Source organism: Anastrepha ludens, chromosome 6 (assembly GCF_028408465.1).
Source record: "Anastrepha ludens isolate Willacy chromosome 6, idAnaLude1.1, whole genome shotgun sequence".
NCBI lineage: Eukaryota > Metazoa > Arthropoda > Insecta > Diptera > Tephritidae > Anastrepha > Anastrepha ludens.
The window spans coordinates 4,156,387-4,178,375 of record NC_071502.1 but is presented as its reverse complement, the minus strand read 5'-3'; the positions used below and the strand labels follow the sequence as shown (position 1 = coordinate 4,178,375).

At 38.7% G+C, this 21,989-nt stretch overlaps 2 protein-coding genes across 3 annotated transcripts in view; both read left to right on the top strand.

Moving 5' to 3' along the window:
• Positions 1-763: 763 nt before the first annotated feature.
• Positions 764-4,468, top strand: LOC128868728 (RNA polymerase II-associated protein 3). Of its 2 annotated transcripts, none has more exons than XM_054111159.1 (8): positions 764-1,054; positions 1,109-1,241; positions 1,303-1,513; positions 1,570-1,778; positions 1,891-2,498; positions 3,180-3,269; positions 3,374-3,569; positions 4,253-4,468. In XM_054111159.1, exons 1-8 carry the CDS (start codon positions 896-898, stop codon positions 4,336-4,338), a joined length of 1,692 nt encoding a protein of 563 aa, XP_053967134.1. In that variant the 5' UTR covers positions 764-895; the 3' UTR covers positions 4,339-4,468. The 2 variants fall into 2 exon arrangements, with proteins under 2 accessions (XP_053967134.1, XP_053967133.1); XM_054111158.1 differs by having other exon boundaries at positions 765-1,054; positions 1,109-1,244.
• Positions 4,469-9,463: 4,995 nt separating this feature from the next.
• The window catches only part of LOC128868727 (uncharacterized), a 52,763-nt gene continuing 40,237 nt past the window's right edge, over positions 9,464-21,989 (top strand). Inside the window, exon 1 of the mRNA XM_054111157.1 lies at positions 9,464-10,383. The gene's annotated coding sequence lies outside the window, so the exon portion shown is untranslated. The remainder of the gene's footprint in view (positions 10,384-21,989) is intronic.

The window sequence follows — 21,989 nt, the reverse complement described above, 5'->3', positions numbered from 1 at the left end:
TCTTCCTTTTGTTTGTTTACCTGTAGAGATGATGTCATTGGTTATCAAAATCACGAAAAACAAAGCGCCACTTTCAATTTCTACACGCCGCATTGTCTAATATCCAAGACTGATAGAGAAACAGATTGCGCCTTTCGAATTCGCCTTGTCGTAAGAGCCCGTGAATAAATAAGCAAAAGGAAGGGAAATTACAAGCTTGTAAAGAAAGAAGTAAACGTTAGTGTACATAACGCAGAGAACGTAAATTCGTATCAAATTCATATCAATTTACGTTCTCTGCATAACGTTCTCTGGAAGAAGAATAGGCGAAAGCAATGAACGCAACCGAGCACAAGAAATTACACGCACACACATACTTTCTAACCACGACGTTAAGATGGATTTATTAAGGTGATGGCAACCACCCAGCTGACTTTTTCGCCGTAGATATGATCAATTTGCTGTGCACGGCGTCTTCCGCATAAAAACGCAAAAAACTGCATTTGGAGGTTTTATATTAATTTGTGCTTTCCCAATTTAACGCACGTCACTTCGTTTCCATTAGTTTGAATAGTTTAAATCTCACAAATTACAATATTACCAAGCCATTCACTGAATTTTTACAAACATACATTTTCTCCTCCTTCTGTTTGTTTTGTATTGCGAACCGAGCTGACGTCAGACTTGTCAAAATCGCGAAAAATTAACTAACTGTTTCTTAATGGCGCCACCGTAGATACTCAATTCGCCTTGTGTAATATCCACTCTACTGTGAATTGCTGTCAGGGCTTTTAGTATGAAGCAGCATCGTCGTGACATGAAAGTTTGGTGTTATTGAACTAACAAACAATTTCAACTACTTTCTAGAATATTTCTTATTTAACAGTAAACAAATATACTCTTTAAATAAAATACAATGGATGCAATTAAGAAATCACATGAAGCACAGTTACAAGTGCGGCACAATGCGGAGGAAATGAGGAACACGCTCAACGATCTCTATAATTGGGAGCAGGAAATTAAGGCCAAAGAAAGAGAACTCACGCGACATCCTGATCCTACAGAAAAAGAAGGGGTAACATGAAATTGTTATTCGTTTAAATTATTCCTAAAACTATTCATTCAACAGCAACGAAATGTGCCCATAAGAAGTCACATTTTAGAACAAAAACAAACAGACACAAATAAAGTACAACAACAGCAGCTGTTCAATTCAGCCTCAGTTGCTAAGGATGGCGAAAGTTCGGCAGCAACCTCTAGCGGTGGTAACTTTACATGTATGATATGCTTATAAAAAAATTAACTACGTTTTAATTATTCCAGCAACAACTCCTACGGAAAAAACTGAGAAACCCCTGGATCCCAACGAGGAAAAGCGAAAGCAAGCCAATGAAGTGAAAGACAAGGGCAATAAGTACGTTAAGCTAGGCGAATATGAGGAGGCAATTTATGAGTATACTACTGCAATTGATATATTCCCAGAGGATCCAGTATTCTATAGTAACCGGGCGTTATGTTACCTAAAGTTGGAGAGGTTGGTCACAATGTAAGTTTACCATAAATCAATTAAAACTAATTACTCTCTTATAGATATAATGAATGCATTGAGGATTGCGAACGAGCCATCGAAATCGACAGTTTAACGGTTAAAGCATACTATCGACGCATGCAGGCCAATGAGTGTCTGGGCAACAATTTGGATGCGCTTAAAGATTGTACCACTGTGCTAATGATCGAACCCAAAAACAGTGAAGCAAATAAAAGTTTAGAGCGCATCAATGAAAGACTGCGTAAAAATGGTGGGTGACGGGCGTAAGCTCTGTTGGATTATGTTTTAAAAACAACGTTTCGAATTAATCTAATCATATTTATGAAGATTAAAGCATTAAAAACATTTTCTTTTACTTTCAGTTAAAACTTCAGTAGGCCCCAGCTTCAGCGTGTCCCGTGACAACATGATCGATATTTTACCATATGATAAACCGCCTTACAAACGTTCAAGTAAACAGCTGCGTCGGGTACCCATAGTCGATCTTATTGGTCCAAAAAGAAATTGCGAAAACTTGAAAATCTCGGATGATGACATAGATAAATTATTTAATAGCAATTGTGGTCCTTTTGTTGAGGTCGCAAAGTCCAATAAAAACTCTGACATAGCCGCAAGCAAGGAAGACAACCCGGTTGATATTTCGTCATGCGATAAACCGCCTTACAAACGCGCAAACAAACAGCTACGAAGTGTACCCGCAGCAGATCTTGTGAACCCAAAGAAAAATGTTGGAAATATGAAAATCTCGGGTGACCACGTAGATAAATCATTGAATAGTAATTGTGGTCCTTTAGCTGAAGGCGCGAAGCCCAATAATAGTGCGGAAAGTAGAAGCTTGGGCATTGCCATAAGAAAGGGAGACCAAGAATCTGAACTAGTAGACGTATTACCTTCAATTTCAAATCACGCTAGTGAAAATAAATTGTCCAAAGATAACCAAAAAACGGATGTGCTCTTGCTGAATAGAAATGTAAGCGCACTTTTTTCCTTCTTCACGGCGGTAATTGCTTTATTCATAAGATTTTTAGACGCCATTAAACAAAATAGTGCAAATTTGTTTAAACGCAATTGAGCTGCGTCAAAAATTAACCCGATAATTAATATAAATTATTAGCAAATGTGTGTAATATTTTATGTGAGCGATCTGATTGGTGTTCTGGGTAGCTTATCAAAAACTAAAAAAAATCGTATTATTGTGCCAAACAAAAAAGTCTTTATGATTTAACAAAAACAAATGAAAGCACGTTTTAACTCATAGAAACTCAGTAAAGTAGAAATCGTCTTGCTTAGTTAAATGTGAATGAGTAACAAAATGTTCTGTACGCTCAAATATTATTTGTATAGTAGTACTTTTTATTGTGCATAAATTTCATTAAAAGCTAAGACAGGGATTTGTGATTTGTTTACAGGTGACTTATTTTGTTTTGAAAGCGGCTTAAACACTTAATAAACCGTCTCGAAATCAAAATTTGTGTTTGTATTAAATGTCTCTAAATTATCTTGGTGCAACGCTGGCTTGCAACAGCCTGCGACACAAAATTGTAGGGGTTGAAACCAATTTTGCTATCTACTTTTATAATTTCTAATTAACACAGTTTGTACTTTTATTTTGAATTATTAATAAATAAAACCTTTGTATTTCTCTTTCTAGCGTCCCTTGCCGCCTGCACCAACACACCCAGCGCAATTTTATTCTAACTGGAAAGAATTGGCGCCTGCGCAAAAGTACCAGTACTTAAAGGTATCAATTGAGTCCAATTAAAAGTAATGCCTGCCGAAAGTAGAACTTCGGAGACTACTTTTGCAGACTTTGATGTTTTCAACGATATTTCTGTTTGTTTTCAGAGCATTGACATATCAAAACTGAGCAGAGTCCTTGGGGCAGGTATGGATTCTGAAACGTTTATGGGCGTACTTAATACTCTACACGACTTCTACTTACCAAACAAAGATGAAACTACTGCTGCCACTCTCCAACAAGTCTGTAAAAATAGTCAAGTGGCCATATTGTCGCTACTTTTGTCACAAGAGGAAAGGGAAAGTTAGTAAACGTCCTTTTTTTTGTTTCTTATTATTATATTAGTTTAGGGGAAAATATTTATTTATTTATATGTAAGAGTAAAGGATAGGGAAAAATAAATCCATTATCTTCGCGGTAGATGGCTGCAGTGATCGATATCTCCAAAAGTATCGTTTAAAGTTTATACTCGTTGTCAAGATGACATTTCACACCAAAAAGATTATTTAACTGTTCTTTGTTTGTTTCCTTCAGTTGTGAGCTACAGGGTGTTAACAATGGAAGTCAACAAAGAGAAAATTCGGTACATTTTACAGTTTTCCTTTATAAAGGCGAAAATGCATGCCAGTCCGTTGAAATTGTGAATGGTGTATATGGTGACGATACTTAAATGGCTACTACGTGCAATTTTGGTCTCGTCGATTCCGTTCAGGCATTTCTTATGTTAAGAAAAATGTTGATAAAATCACAGAAATAATCGAAATTGACCGGCATTTTATGGTAGTAGTCGCAGCATCGTCCAGGAACTAAAGATCGACCCACAGTTTTAAACCATTTGCACAAAAATTTCACGGATTTCTTTTTCCCTAAACTAATATTTTGCCAAGCAATTAATTTTTGTGCGCAATAAGTTTAAAAAAGGATTATTGCTTAGCACCTGAAATTTATATATTTTTAACTAATAATTTCGTTTGTGTTTCTTTCAGTTGTTAAAGGCATTATCAATGTTATCAAAGAGAACGAAGCAACCAAAGTAGCAGCAGAAGAAATCAGCAAGTGTTTCAATTTGTAAATTAAATGAATTTCGTCGTTATTGTAGCGGGTCGATAGATTTATTGTATTGAAGTGTTCTTGATTTAGTTTATAAATCTATTAAAAAAATATATTATAAATATTTTTCTGCAGTGCAGCATCATTACATATATACGAGTATATTTATATAGGAGAAAGAAGAGAAAAATATTTTAATTTAATATAACAACATAATAAATAACGGTAAGTACAGAACAAGTATCGGGGCAAAGACGGAATGGTGTTGGATAAGATGGTTGTTATTGTTGTATTCTTGTAGCAGCATAAACATTCACCACACATGTTCGAAGGCAGCAGTTAAGGGGTTATACGCAGTTATGACTTTCAAAAAAATCGATTTTTTTTTATTGCATTTTTGTAATGTACATATATTCAAAAGTATACGCACGAAATTTGAAGTAATATAGATCTAAGCAATACTTTCGGAGTTATACCTAAATATGTAGAGATGCCTCGGCACGTTTTAAGGTAGGTATTGAAACTTTAAACGTGTTTTTTTCAAAACGGCATTTTTCAAATCGGTGTACACGATATCTCGAAAACGGCTTGTTTGATCGGTCAACCGTTTTAACTCAATCTTTAAAGATACATTTTCTAGTAATTAATCGTTCCTTTTGTAAATCTGATACTTATTTTCCATTTTATAATCAATTTACGGCCAAATTTTAACGTAAAAATCGAAATCATTTCTTTTAAAAGCTGCCATTTTGTGAAAATTCACTATTTTGATTAGCCGAACGATTAATTACTAGGTAATCTAATATATTAATATAACAAAATTTGTTTGGTTTTTTGATTTCAGATAATCCAATCCTGAGTTACGATGTACACCGTAAATCGTCTTTTTTTAAAGGAGGTTCCAGAAATCGCCTGCAGCGCGCTCTATAATCAACATTTTCATAAATAAAAAATTTTGTTACGTTCTTGAAGGATGCTTTTATAACCGCCAAAAATTTTCAAATTAAAATATTCTGAAGTTTCTTCAGGATAAATCCTTGACAACCCGTCTTTTATTTGCTTCATAACTGCGTACAACCCCTTAAATCAAAATAGAGGGTCCATCGATCATTTTGAAATAAAAGCCTTTTTGAGCTCATCCACATTTGAGCTTTAGCCGCATATGATCTTAACAAACGTTTTTTCAATACTTTTTGTGTTTTTTTTTTTTTTTTTGGCTCAATCTCCGAAACGGCTACCCCATTTTTGAGGGACTTTCACTAACAGGTAGATATGACTTTCGGAGCATATTTTTATACGGAAAATATCGACCAGTTGTTGTTGTTTTTTCTTTAAGCATAAACATGCGAGAAATGCTTCTGTCACTCCAGTTATTGATCGGATACAAATGCGAGTCGTTCCGGTAACGTTGAACCGACTGTCGAATATTGCCCGGTAATTGGCACTGGCGTCGAGATATTTCAAAAAATCGTAGTTATGGTCCGATGTGAATCCCATTCAAGACATACAAACAAAAACTTTTGCAAAAACTGTAAATTTTTAAAGCATTGACATCCATACGTATCGCCGGTTACGCAAACTTAACTTTTTTAAGGTGCCTTAGTGTGGCTCCAGCGGTTTTACATCTACAACTAAACTTAAAATCGCTTAACGAGATGGCTGAGTCCTTTAACATAAAGGTAACATGGGTTCTGTGACATCGAGCTATTGTGATATTGACGATAAATGCAGAGTCGATGAACTAGCGAGACTCGGCACCAAATTGACCGATGAGTACACAGACAATGACATAGGCATACCCTCACAAACATGTAAGCTACTTATCTTTGAGGAAATCGTAAGAGTAGCGAATGAAAGATAGCGTAGTGAAACCACTTGCAGAATCGCCCGACAATTGTGGCCGACTCTCAATGCTAAACGCACAGAATCTCTGCTGAGCCAAAATAAGCACAGTCTTAGCACACTGATTTCCGTTAGTATGGCGCACATGACTTTTGCAGAAGCTGTCTAGATGAGGAACAGACGATCTCGCACCTTCTCTGCCATTGATCTGCTCTATCCAGACGTAGGTTTATCATTTTAGGTTGACAATTTTTTAATGAATTGGAATATCTCAGTTCTACGGAAATAAGGGATCTAAAAAAAAGCACACACTGGTTTTAGGAGAGATAAGGACAAGTTCCCCATTCAGCATCACAATGGGCTATGAGGCTGAGTGTGCTCCACATACAAATGTATGATAGATAAACCCGGTTCGTTCCGTTAACGTAGACCAGCTATCTTGGGAACATCTGTCAGGCCTCTAACAGCGCACCAACAGCTTTTGACGATATAACCAATTTCACTTTAGTAGAATTTGCTATAGATCTGAATAGTTAATAACTAAAAAATCCACTTGAATTCAGCAAGTAATTGTTGTACAAGTAAAAAGTGCTAATTTGAAACAATTCGTTGGTCAAAAATCCACATATATCAAAGCCGACCCTTACGCAAGGCGTTGAAACCAACGTACAGACGATGCTTGAACCGGAGGTAATCAAATTCCAAAGACAGAGAGTTGCTGTTATTGTAGCAGTAACTTTACCCTGTCAGTGTAGTGTAATCACCGATCGTCTTCGTCTAGCTCATCTAGCGGTATGCCCAGGAAACTTGGTGTTTCGACAGGCTGGGTCCAGAGGGAGAGGGGTGTTAGATGATTGGGTTTGATGGGGCATGGGAAAAGGTGATTCACATGCCGGACATATGTTTAGTATGTCGGGGTCGATTCTGGATAAGTAGGAGTTTAACCTGCTACAGTATCCAGAACGTAATTCTGCTAAGGTTACGCGGGACTCTCGGGGAAAGTTAGAGCTCTTCGTCTGTAATGGGTGGTGGTTGAACTCCGATGACGGCATTCGGGGGTCGGGAGCTCAAGAAGGTGGTAAGAGTCTCCCCATGAATGCCATTAATTGTCTGTCTGTTCACTGACTGTTTTGTCCTGGATCTCGTTCGCGTAGTTAAGGAGGTGCTTCTTGACATGCCTGGGATGTGGCTCAGGCTCAAGCAGGTTACCGCAGGTCTCAACCAAGCAGGAACTACTTGCTGAGCATTTTACTATGCTCCTTCAGAGGGAGTACGCGAGTACGGGAGTACATTATCATGGCAGCCAGTCTACGTTACCGGAATGACTCGGGTTTTTCCCAACCAAGGGCTGCCGCCCCAGTAAACTAGCACTGTCTAGTGTACCGCAAGCGTACTTGTCAAGATAGCTGCTGTAATTCACGTCGAAGTGCTCACTTCAAATTTACCTTTGCTAATGGAATCGTGTCCAATGAATGTCACCATCACTGAGAAAGCAAAACCTGTTCATAGTTCGCCACACAAGGGAATAAGTCGGGTAGTAGAGATTGAATTGTATAGCGTAGGCAGTGGACATCATAAAGCACGTGCAAAACGGGCCTACGTAAGATGGGATCCATTGGAGATCTATTGGACTTAAGCCTCAGCAAGCCTTAGATTGAGTCCATTCATAAACGAAATTTGTCTTCGCGGCCGCCGTAGTCGAATGAGTTGGTGCGTAACTACCATTTGGGAGTGCGTAGTTTCGAATCTCTGCGCATGAAACAGCAAAATATTGAACAAGTTTTTTGTAATAGCGGTCGCCGCCCGGCAGGCAATGACAAATCTCCGAGAGTATTTCTGTCATGGAAAAGCTTCTCAACAAAAACCTTTGCCGTGCCAAGTCCCTAAATTTGTGGAACAACGTACGTCAGAAATAGGAGGAGAAGCTCAGGCAAACATCTAGCAGAAGTGTACACGCCAATTATTATATTTTTTAACTTCGGGTGCGATGTTTGACTTTATTCCTGATTCTTCTCATTGTAATATACATATAATCAGCTGTACAAAACTAGGCGTTCCCACGCAGTCGGTTTTACGTTACCGGAATGACCCGGATTTATACCCGGGCAAGAACTGTCACTTCAGCAGCTATCCCGCGTGTATGTATGGGGAATTTTTATTCTACAACAACAACAACAACAACGCAACTAGGCATTGAAGAAGCGGCTGAATTTATGATCAGCAGTAAATATTATTCTAGTAGATAATGAACAAAATACATTAATGGGCCTACCCCGCAACTTTCTCAAACAATTTGAGTAAATTGACAACAACTGAGTTATGAATTTCACCCCTCGAATGTGGGATTGAGCAACATCCAACTGGCGCTTACAGCTTTAACCGAACCTCGGCTGTTAAATCCAATTACCACAAATTTTCTTCCAAACGAACACAAGTTTAACGTTCTCAGCTGCAACTTCATTCGGAGACCAAGTCACTCCAAGTGCACACAAATTACAGACATGCAAATTATTATGTTTGGTGACAGTATGCGACACTCCGCGCGCAACAACTTCAATGAAGCGATAATCAGTTAAATTGTTTATCGGATTAATTTTAACATCACCATAATGGGGGTGGATATGTGCGCATAGCAGGGCCAGCTTAAATCTGCTGCCGACCAGCCAGCAGTTGCCGCACGAGTATGCAGCCAGCCATGTGCAAACCAAGCCGTTCATGCTCATCAACGCCAATTCAACACAAACAAATTACCGTTCGGTGGATCCTCACGAGCTACTGCTATTTAGTATGTGGATATGATTGGTAAAGATCATTGGCTGAAAGCCAGCTCTTCAGGCTGAATACACTCGCACATCTGTGATGACGCAGCTGTTGACGTCGTCGATATCTACGCATGCACGTTGCTCAGTGAGTTGCGCGGGGAGCACTACAGCTATAGAACGCTCACTGTCCGCGGCGCTCAACGGAGCGTGAATTGAAGCCGATGTTTGAAAGTGACTCCAAGCTCCGCCAAAAGAGCGCCTGAGTACCTACGTATGGACAAAGCATTCTATGAGTATGTATGTACATATGTACGTATGTATGTGGTAATACGAAGATATGAATATCTACTTGTTGTACTTGTTTATCTTTACACCGCTCCGTCAGCATACAGCGCACACAGTTACACTTGCCGCCTGATCGCAGTCTCGATACTTGTCCACTTGTCAACTTCGACTATTCGGCCAGCTCCAAGCCGCTAAACAAACCAGACAACAGCTTCACATCCATAGTATGCCACCAACTGAACTTGTCGCTGATCGTCATTTGGACAGTTGCTGACAACACGCTGACCGATTTGGATATACTAGCACTCGTGTCGTGGATATACTTCGCGTGAAGTGTCGCTGCCCAAAGTAGTCTCGTACCGCTCAACGGCTACATACAACTCAGTTTCAAGCGTAGTAAGAGCGGAGCGTTTGAAGCGAACAATAGTCGTCGCGAAACTCGAATTTGTTTTTCATTTTTACTGATTTCTTTCTCCATCAGCGCTCCATCATATCCGTCGCCAAACGCCGCATACCACCCGCCCCTTGCAATTGAGCTGCTGTCGGTCATTTATATTAATGTTTTTATTGTACATAGTGCTGTGCTGTGTTTTGTTGTTGCAAGCGAGTGCTTTTCTCATGCCTTCATACATTTACATACATATAAAATACTAAGTTTACAGTAAAAGGCTGTATTTGCGCTTGTGTATCGTCGTATATTTGGCAATATCTACGCAAAGGCATATCGAAAATTTGTGTTCGACTGCAGCGCTACGGAATTTGATTATGCGTTAAATCGGTTTTGCGAATTTAATGATTTCATGTTTGTTTTTGTTTTTGTTTTAATATTTGCCACTCGTACTGATTCTGTGTGAAATCGTTTGGTGCGCCGCCCACACCGCTCACATAACATAGACGCCATTAATTTACATATTCGCATATGTGTTTGTGTGTGTGTACGTATGTATGTATGTATAAACAGCCAGACGTCCATGATAAGAAAAATTGCGCGTAAAATCAAAATATAGTAATTAAATATTGTGAAAACTGAAACTGAAACTGAAGTTAAGTATGGCTAAAAGCTTGGCGATTTGAGAATTTCTACAAATCAAGATTTACTTAGAAAAATGCGCAGCAGATGCTGAGACTGAAAGTGGAAAATTTTACAAACGGATAAGCGTGGAATTTCCATAGAAAAGGTGATTAATAAACGGAAAATTATAGGCATAGGACATACACCCATACATCTGATATTATAATCGTACACTGTGGTGCAGAAATATAGACGCACCAAAGTAGAAGCGAATTTCCCACCTAAAGGGGGATCTATCGAACTTCAGAATTTCATTTACACAAATGTCCGTTTTTAGAGATATAATTCGAGATGGTACCTACATTAAAACCAAATTAATTTCATTTAATCTCACTATTTCAAAGTTATGTTTTAATATAGGGTTTTCCAATCAGAGGTGTTATTTTGATATTCAAAGAAAAAGGCTATTTTTTAATATAAATGATCGGATGTTTATTTCATTATAAAGAGGAAGATATGCCGTTAATAGTGGAAAATAACAGCAGGAAAATGACCACCACGACCACACTTACAGGACAATATCCTTTTCATGAAACTTTCCATAACTAAATTCAAAAGTGGCTGCCCTATGTCCTCGATAGCCTCACGAATTCCATATTTGAGGTCTTGAATCGACCCTGGGCTGTTGGAGTAGACCTTCTCTTTCACGTGGCCCCAAAGAGAAAAGTCACAAGGTGTTAAATTACAAGATCTCGGTGGCCAATTATGATCACCTCTTCGAGAGATGACACGGTCCGGAAACTTTTCCCGTAAAAGATCAATGGTTTCGTTGCTTGTGTTTCACGCAGCGCCGTCTTGTTGAAAATAAACGTTGACCAGATCAATACCATTCAATGCTATGGTCGGATATTTTCAGTTCTTTCGAGAATTTTGCTCAAGTCACTTCTTCACTTTTTAAACCATTTCACGTGATGTTGCAGTCTTTTGATGACCACCTCCATGACGTTTCGCGATGCTACTAGTATCATGGTGCGATAAACAAAAACTTTATTTACTTTAAGGTGCTCGAGCTCACGAACAATGGCTGGTTGCGATTTAGCCAAATATAATGCAATCCCACTATTACGTTTGAAATCCATTACTGATTTCCTTTTTTCGCGTTTACTCTCGGCAAAATGCTTCCGCGCACTTGTAAACAATACTCTGGACTGCCATTTAGCCAACTAACAGATATCTGATACACGGGCATCAGCTGCGTGAGCGGTCTGAAGTTGGTCACATTTCGACTGCCGGACCCTGTAATAGTAGACTTCTGTCCTGAGAGGTATAATCGCCTGCTAACACTTTAATTTTCTACTTGCAACCTTTCCAAATATAAATGACGATTGGTACCCTACAGCGTTGTGTTCTCGTTTCAGTTTATATGAGTGGTAAGAAAGCATAAATAAATCCAAGGCACTCAAAACTTCCTCTTCTACTTCCGAAAGTATACAATTTTAAGTCAAATTTTTCTCAGATTTGCAGTTTGAGTGGCTTATTCAACCTTCATGCTGTCGTAGTTGTGAAAAGCGAACTAGCCTCCAGTAGTCGGAAAAGAGAAGTAACCTCCAGTAGTCGGAAAAGTAACAAAACCTGATCTTAGTGTCATTGTAGTCCTTCTAAACTTTCTCTTCTATATTAGCTATAGCAACCAATCCCCCATTAAGGCTTTGCATATAAAATCATTATACGTCAAAACACATTGAACATTCTTTTTATTTATTTAGCCTTTGAGGTTCAAGATCTATCGTCAATATTATCTTGGAAACCCTTAAAGAATGTATCAAAATAGTCCAGAAATATCTTCACAAGCACATTGCTAAATTCTAGGTAGTTAGTCAGCTGTAGAAGTGTCTACAAAATGCTAGTACTGTAATCATTAGGGTTCTCCTCCAATCTCGCCGTGGTACAATACATTCTGTAAAATATTCTGCCTACCAATAGAGAAGCTTCGTTTCTATCTCAGCGAAAAAGGATCGACCTCCAATGGGTTATTTGCTTCAACACACTAGTGTTCTAGTGTTCAGTACTAGTGCTCCCTTTCGAAGACTGATTAAATTCACAGACTACAATCATTTTCCTGCTGATATTAGCATTACAACTTGGGAGCTGCAGACAAGAATTTCATCCCGGAGTGCTGAGACCGTGCAAGACCGACGTATTCAATATATGTCCAGCTAGCGAAGCCACACGACACTAATCATCTATTCGCACGCCCCATCAAACCTACTGACTTAATACCTCTCTCCCTCAGGGTCTAACCTGTCGAAAAAACATGTTCCCTGGGCCTACCGTTAGATGAGTTAGAGGATGAGCTTCGGTGACTATATCGCACTGGTAGGGTTCAGTAAACTAGACTGCTACAACAGTAAACTAGACTGCTACAATAACAACAACCTCCAATTGACCCCTTATTGATTACCTCAAAATTTGTTTCTCATATGCCAAGCTTGCATAAAACCGATATTGAAATATCTTCCTTCGAAATTTATAAACTCCCTTAAGAATCTTTGGGTAGTGGAAATTAAACGACTGCAAAAGTTTCTCAATAGCACGCGTAGACCTTAATTTTATTTTGTGTCCTTTGCCTGAATAGTCTCAAATTAAATAATAACAACAATAATCCTACGAATATTATAAATGTGAAAGTTTGTATGGTTCGTGTGTTTGTGAGTTTGGATGTTCACGACTCAATCTCGCGACAACGGCTGTATGGATTTGCATGCAATTTTTTACATACATATGAGCTGAATTGAAACAGAGGCCACTTTTTTAAGAGAATTGCCACCTGCTAAATTATATATATAATTGGCGTCTATATCCTCTTAGGGTGTTTGGCCCAGCTCTTCGTCCTATTTGTGGTGTGCGTCTTGATGTTGTTCCACAAATGGAGGGACCTACAATTTTAAGCCGACTCCGAATGGCAGACATATTTAAGAGGAGCTTTTTCATAGCAAAACTACACTCGGAGGCTTACCATTGCCAGCCGAGGAGCGAATTCTTCTTCTTAATTGGCGCGCTAACCGCTTGCGTGATTTTGACAGAGTTTAACAAACCAAGCTAGTCGTTTCTTTCTCGTGCTAACCGACGACAGTCGGACACACCAAGTGAAGCCAAGTGCTTCTCCACGTGATCTTTCCAACGCAGAGGATACCTTCCTCTTCCTCTGCTACCACCAGCTGGTACCGCATGGAATACTTTCAGAGCCGGAGCATTTGTATCCTTTCGGACGACATGACCAAACCATGAGCCAACATTGCAGAATCTTTTTTCGCTGCGCTATGTCTACGTCGTCGTGAAGCTCATACAGCTCGTCGTTCCATCGCCTGCGATATTCGCTGTCGCCAGATGCAGATGCAAAGGTCCAAAAATTTTCCGCAGAAACTTTCTCTTACGCACTCCAAGCGACAACTCGTAAACTCCCAAAACGATAGGGTTTATTTGACCGACCATTCATACGAGAATTTGAGTCATCGACTTAGGCAGCACCCGCCACAGGTAATGGTTTGGGCTGCTGTAACTGCAGATGGGCCTCACCCATCATTTTCACCGAGCCTGGCGTCAAGGTAAATGCGAAATATTATCGAGAAATTATTCTGGAGGTTGCTTTGGAGCCGTGGGCAGACAAACATTTCGGTGGCAGACCATGGACGTTTCAACAGGACTCGGTACCGTCTCAAAAAGCTCAAGTGAACGAAGAATGGCAAAAAAAGCAACGTTCCGAACTTCCTAACGTCCACACAATAGCTCTCAAATTCATCAGACGCGAATTCGATGGTTCATTCTCTTTGGGCCATTTCGGAGAGCAAAGTCCGAATTAAAAGATTCATCAGTCTGGAGGCGCGGAAAAAAGCCATTGTCCGCAAGCGGGCCAAAATACCTGCAAGTCACATTCGGGCAGCTTGCGATTCGTTTCTGGACCGTCTCAAGGCCATAGTCAAGGCAAAAGGTGGTCATATCGAGCCAAAGTAAATGGATTCTTAGTTTTGTATTATTTTCACACATTTTTTACTTGGAATTGAATAAAAGTAATTTTCCAAACTAAATTTATGGAATTTTTAATTAGTTACACTTCGAGTACCGGACCTTGCAGACAGCTACAGTAGACAAGCAGACAAGCAATGGAACACGTTAAAATCAAAATAAAGATTTCCAGCACTCAAAATTATTTTTTTATTTAGTACAAAAAATATTCAAAAACAAATTCGGATGATTCATGTTGTTGAACCAACTGGAGAAAAGAAGGAAGGCCAACACTGCTTATTGGGTAGAGATAAATTAAATAATTTAATTTAATTAAATCCATTTAGTAATTATTTTTACGAATTTATCTCTATTAATTTAATTACTTAGTTTGATTTTAATTAATTATTTATTTAATTAATTAATTATTATAAATTAATAGAGATAAATTCATAAAACTAATTTTGTTTAATATTTTTCTAATTGATTCTTTATACTTTATTTATTTAGGCGTAGCAACGCAAACTGGGCATTAGCGAGTTCATAATAAAAGTTGAAGGAACAAAATAAGAGGGATTTCTAAAGAGAAACTCCAGTAGCAAAAATTATGTTAAAATGGATTTAATTGTCCCTCACTTATATTTTACCCAATAGTGCCATGCAATGTGTTTAGAATCTGTTGGGAAAAACTTAATTTAATTTTGATGTTTCTACTGATTAAAGCTTTTACGAAATTTGTAGTAAACACTTCACGGAATTTTAAGTACTTAATTGAATAACTATAAATTATTTTATATTAGTTACGTGCGGCTGACAGCGCGGCTCCATATCGAGTTGAGCATCACAGTTATTTGTAGATTTTCTTCCTCAACATTTACCCACAAACGAAACGTGAACGAATTGTTATTATTATTATTGTTATTATTGTCTGTCTGCATGTTGGTGTTGTTGCCAATAATTTAACTATAAATGTGCATATGTTTCTATAGATGTTATTTGTATAAAATTATTATTGTATTTGCAATGCTCGTGATTTTTATTGTTCTCCGATTTGTAACTGATGACCGCCGTCAGCCGATCGGGCTTGCGAATAGCTTGTCACCTAGTTATCCTACGCTCTCGAGTTCGATTCGCAATTTGTATAGGAAAAAATCCAAGAGATACGAAAGGTTGAGTCCTCCGGAGCTCGCCCTTTGGCCTCCGGATGCTTTTAAATAAAATAAATATTTAAACAATTGGCCCATACACTTCTGTTAGGTGTTTGGCCGAGCTCCTCCTGTTTGTGGCGTGCGTCGTGATGTTGTTCCGCAAATGGAGGGACATTTTTACATTTTTAAGCGGACTCCGAATGGCGAAAGGTTTTTTATGAGCACCTTTTTCATGACAGAAATACACTCGGAGGTTTGTACTGCCTGCCGAGGGGCGACCGCTATTAGAAAACACTTTTTGTATAATTTTACAGTTTCATGCACGGAGACTCGAGCCTACACACTCCCGAATGGTAGTCACACACCAACCCATTCGGCTACGGCGGTCGCTCCGAATGTTTTACGTTATAAAAATAGACATTTTCCTTGTGGAGTTGGCATTAAATTAACTTAAAAGAGAGGCGAGCCTAAACCTGTCAATTTTTACTGTTATTATTATATTATTGTTGGTTGTTGATGTTGCTGTTGCTGCTGTAATCAGAAGCAGGCTTTCTTCAAACGTACGAAAGTAACGCAACGAAAGCAATCGCCAACCTGATCTCTCATTTTTTACTAACTTTTTTGTTTGTTTTGTTTTTGTTCTTTTTTAAACTGATCTTCTACTAGAATAAACATTTATTGACGTACAATAAATGTATAAAATATTTTTTTAAATTTTATTATCTGATACTTCTTCTACGAGTATTTAATTTCATAAGGCCAACACAACTTTTAATCAAAAACAACGCACAAGAACTTACCCACCAATCACTCGACTACGTTTCCGACCTACCAACAGCGTCCCTCCAACCCACCAACCCGGAACACCCGCATCATTGTGTGACGCGAAGTGATGCTCCAATACTACTCGAACGTGGATTATCTACATAGATACGAATGAGCACATGCTAAGTTGTACGCAATTGTTGTTGCCCACTTGTAGTCTTCATCATCTTGAACAACTCTGATCGGTAGGTGGGCCACTTGGCGTAGAAAGAAAGACTTGATGGTGCACATATCTGCAAAATTCAATACAAATTCACAGACAAACAAGCAAACAGACGAGTATTTGCGAAGCTTACATATTTACATATAGAAATAAGCAGGTATACAGCCGGGCAGGTGAGCTGACGGAGGGGCAGATGTGCTCACCGATTAACTGAGTGACTGGTTGACGGCCTACGTTAGGTTGGTTGGTTGGTTGCTTGGTTGGGTGCTTAGCTTGCAAACGTGTCATCAGCTAAACAGCAATAACAATACAACCAAACGATAACAATAACGAAATACGAGGGTGACTCGAAACAATACGAGGGTGACTTAAAAATGAACCGGAATGTATCTCGCAGTACAGCGAAGGTGTCTTGATGGGGTTGGGAATACTCTAAATTTCGTATTTTTTACGATTAATTTGTTGTCGCAACCTATCGATTTTATATATTTATCTCACGCCATAACTAACCATAACCTCAAACCTTTAAGATTTTTCAACTTTTTTGCTGTCGAAATTTTAAATTATTGAAGTGGAGATATGTAAATTCTAGTTGAACTAAAATCAAAATGTTTATCGATCAAAGCGAAGACCTCCTTAGGTATTATGGAAAAATATTTGACGCACCCCTTGAACGAAATTGCAGCTGCCAGCGGGTAAAGCGTTGACGGGTACCCGCTGTCAAAATTGGAACACTTTGAAAATTGCGTGAAATTGCACAGAATTGCGGCGGGGACGGATTTCTTGCCGCTGGTTATTTTTGCGTTATTCTGATTTAACGGCAGAGTCCAAACAAGTCGAAAGTTTTTTTATTTTCAAGATTCTAAAACCGAAGGTATGAATGCAGACAAAGTCTCAGAAGTAAAAGCAGTATATATATTTATAATTGGCGCGTACGCCCTTTCTGGGTGTTTGGCCGAGCTCCTCCCCCTATTTGTGGCGTGCGTCTTGATGCTGTTCCACAAATGGAAATGAGGAGCTTTTGTCATTGCCTGCCGGGGGGCGACCACTATTAGAAAAAAACTTTTTTTATTTTGGTGTTTTATCGAGACTCGAACCTACGTTCTCTCTAAATTCCGAATGGTACTCACGCACGAACCCATTCGGCAGTAAGAGGCTTCATATTTAACATTAGCGGGATGTCCTTTCACTTTTTTACCCAGCCTCCACGGCAAGGAGGCGCGGAAGCCTGTGGCTTAGCATAACAAAACACCGGAAGATAAAATGCATATGTGCTCGGAGTGTATGGAGATATTGCGGAACCAAATCTATGTCGATATAAATCATACATTTCGGAGAATTTGGCGGCAAAGAAATAATAATTTGTTTAAAAAAGAAACGTAGAAGTCTCTCAACTGAGTCGTATTCGTCGACACTCCAAACGTGCGCCCCTTAAAACATGATCGACCTCGAGCACGCATCATAGATTTTTAGTTTATTTGAAATGCAGATTCGAGGGCTAATAATATATTTAAGCCAAGTTGCATTGATAGCGGTTTTAAAATCAGAAAGCTTCAGATTTAAGTGTTTCGCATAAGAGAGTTTGTATTTAAGCAGCACGCCCAGATATTTATATTCGTTAACAATCTCGATATTGCCGTCACCAAACTTCCAATTATAAGAAGAAGGAGAAATTACTTCAGGGCCCCACTGCGTGCTATAATCGCGGATTGCGTCGATCATATCTTGCAATTCATTCGGAGACTCGGCAAAAAGCACTAAGTGATCGGCGTACATTAAAAGTTTGATACGAAGTTCGTCATGTAGCCAAATATGATTTGTAGCGTCTTCGCATAACAGTTTTAATATTCCTATCATATGGGTCGAGAGGCCATAAGATGCTAGTTTATAAAATGTATATCTCGCCAGATGGCAGTGGTAATAGTTGTACGGGTTTGGCTAAGGCCTTTACGCACTGCGACCAGATTGATCTATTGTGAGCCCCTAATTACTAAATTATAATTATTTAGTATACCGAGGAATCGAACCAGATCCTTAGGAGGGAGCAATTGTAGATCTTCCTCCTCTGTGTCTCCTGTGTCTTAATGCCTCACAGTTGGTGATTAAGTGTTTCATAGACTCCTCTTCATAACAGCAGAACCTGCATAATCTTGTACTAAATAATCCTATTGTGGTAAAGGGGTTTTCTTACAGGCAAAGTGACCTGTAAGTGCTCCAAAGAGTAACCTGAGGACCTTTTTATCTAGGGTTAGAGCAGATTTTGCTCTGTTGGCATTGAAGTTCAAAAACTTTTTGAAGTGATTAAGGCCGCTTGTGGTGTTCCAGTGTTCCCCGTTTTTAGTTTGGATCCATTTTTTGGTTTCCTGACAAATAAGATAAAATTTTCACATCAATTCAAGTTCAGCCTAATTCGATCCAACTAAAAAGGTATTAGGCGTTGCTCAAAACCTACCTCCGTGTAACTGTCAAATTTGAAGCACCGACAGATTCATTAGGAGGTGAGCGATTCATCGACGAGCGATTCATGTTGAGCCATTTCGGTGCAATTGCATTGTATTCAAAATTATCGAATATGTTGAGGAATGCGAAATAATTTTATTTAAAAATATAAATGAGGAGTTGCTCTCTTTTTCATGAATTCCAAACCAATCAATGGTGTCATGCATATTTGATCCACCCTCATAAATACGATATTTAAAAAACAACGCTAAAAAGCATAGAGACGCAACCGGTTGGATAGGTTCGCAGAGACAACTTCTCGCAACGACAACAGCAGTTACCAGTCAGCAATCAGGCAGCACGAAAATCCCCTAACGCTAGCGATACAACCAAAACCCACTTCTCGCCCCACTAAATAACTGCAAAAGCAAGCAAGCTATTACAAAAACAACTTAAATACAAAATGGCAAACATTGGATTAGTGGCGCTTAGCAAAAATCTAAGATCTTCCACTTGAGTCGCCAAATGTTAGAGCAACGCACGCGCGTGCATTCGCAGCTACGGTAGCCGCATGAATTGCGGTGGGGTGAATGGTTGGTTGGTGAGCGGCAAAAACCAAATTAAGAAAATAAAAAAATATTTATATAGTTACATACAAAAGCCACTTTAATACACATCGAATTCAAATAAAAAAAAAAAAATCTCCATACAAAAACTTCCAAAATAGTATTCGAATTCCGCCGGCAAAAACACGCGCACGTACTTTTGGCTTCTTTCTCTATTATACAAAGTGCTGCGATTGAATAGACACGGATATGGATGGGCTATAATTTTTTGGTACTTGTTTATAGTCAAGAGGGGAACAAACACGTTCAATTCATGTATATTAATTATGAATATATTGGTAAAAGTAATTTGTAAGTGTCTTATTTATTTATCTGTGTGTTCTACTGCGTTGAACTGCGCCACTCAACACCGTCCTTCTAAAGATGTCGTTAGTATTTTCGCAGACTATTTCGCAAACTACTAGGTAGTTCAATTAGTTTGGTAGTTCGATAAGAAAAACACAATTTTATGGTTTCAAATACACTTTATTATTCAGTACAGTCTCCCTGAGCCTCAATACACTTGTTCCAATTTATGAATTCCATACCTAAAGTGAGAATCTGGAAGGGCTGCAAAATACACTTCAAAAGCTGTTATGACCTCATCATTTGATGGAAAACGCCTTCCACGCATGAATTTGTTTAGATCCGAAAACAGATGGAAGTCGCTAGTGGCCATATCTGGTGAATCTAGTGATTGAATTCGAACTTTAATTCATGGATTTTAGCCATTGTCAAAATGCTCTTGTGACACGGCGCATTGCCCTGATGAAAAATAAAATTTCTCTTTTGCAAACGGGATCTTCTTCACGAATTCAATTCAGTTGATCTAAAAGGTTACAATAATATTCAGAATTTATTGTTTTACCAGTGTGCAAGCAATCCACAAATGAATTCCTTTCGCATCCCAAAAAGCTGATGCTAAAACCTTCTTGGCCGATTTCTGTACACGAACTCGTATCGGAGCCGAGGAACCAGGTTCACGCCACCTTTTAGCTTCTAGCCTTGATTTAGGATAATGGTGATAGACCCAAGTCTCATCCATGGTAATGAGTCAACGAAAAAAAATCCACTTTATCTTTTCGTAAACGATCTGATGCTGAGACAGTCGCATTCGAATGTGTTTTTGTTCCATTGTTAGCGAGTGTGGCAGCCGTTGTGCACACAGTTTTCTGAAACCCAATACTTCAGTCAAAATATTGTTACGCTACTCAATGAGATGCCAATGGCTTCTTTTAAATTTCTTTCCTTCGTACGATATCCTGTATTTTTTCTACGATTTTTGGTGCTGTTGCTTCTTTGAACGTCCATGACGTGGATCGTCTACAAGATTTGTACGGCCACGTTTAAATTCAGCAAATTTATGGCGAAAAGCCCTTATACATTTTCAACATTCGTTCATTAATTTCCTTTGCTTTTAAACCTTCAAAATTCAATCACTGCACGACACTTGATTTTTTCCATTGTGGCTGTGACACGTCGATACTAAACGGCTTGTAAACAAAGAATGAATTGACAGATTGAAATAAAAACTTCACGTACGTGCATATGAAGAGTGAACCAACATAACAAAAACAAAAAAATTAGCAACGCCCTCTCTTACTTACGCAAAACCTCTTGAAAAACCTGGTATTTCGCTTTCTTTTCCAGCACATCAGCAAAGCCAACGTTGTTAAGAAACTGTTCAGAAATGCGTCTAAGTGTAAGAGTATGGATATTTTTATTTATCAATTCTAACAGTTCATTAACCACTCTGCAGGTTAAGCACCACCAATACCTCGTTTGGAATATACACATTCTCAGTGCTATAACGTCCGAACCTTACAAAAATTAGTGAGGAATCCATATTCAACCTTCATCTTGAAATATTTCTAAGGGATACCCTTGTGAACTGGTAGATACTCAAACAACTTCAGGTTACTCGGCAACATTGTATCGCCGAACACATTTCCGACACTAGAAAGAAGCCTGCACAAATCGACTCTAATAGAGAAAAAGCTGGCCGCCTTGAACAAAGTGACAGCCTACTTTGAATTTTGTCGTATTTGCAAACGTATTATAGTTCACTATTTTATTTGGAATTTGAGCTGAGTGAGATTTTTAGTTTTTTTCCAAAAACCAGAAGCTTACAATATTTACATTACGCCCATTTTCAAATCAGTAGTCTAAGAATTTTTGAAAGCAAATGCCGTTTGGCAGTTTGAGGTACCATTCCCACCAGCCACCATCAATCACTCTCACCCATATTAGTTACAACCTGCTTTATGCCAATTGACACTCTCCCGCATACCAACATATCTCAAATGATACACTCACACAAATGTTTACAACAAATTTTTTACTTGTTCGAGTAGTTTTGTAAGAGTTTCCAGAATACCTAGAGGCATGCGCTTGAAACCCACAGGAGAGCTCGTATGTGCAAATACCTACATACAAAGTGTGTAGATTTTAAAATCTCCAAACACATCCAACTGCATTGTAGAAGAAAGCTTTGGAAAAACAGTAGACAAATACAACAACAAGCGGTTTTACTAAATCGTGATTTTCAACGAAACAGCGACAGTGACGACAACGACGACGACGACGACGA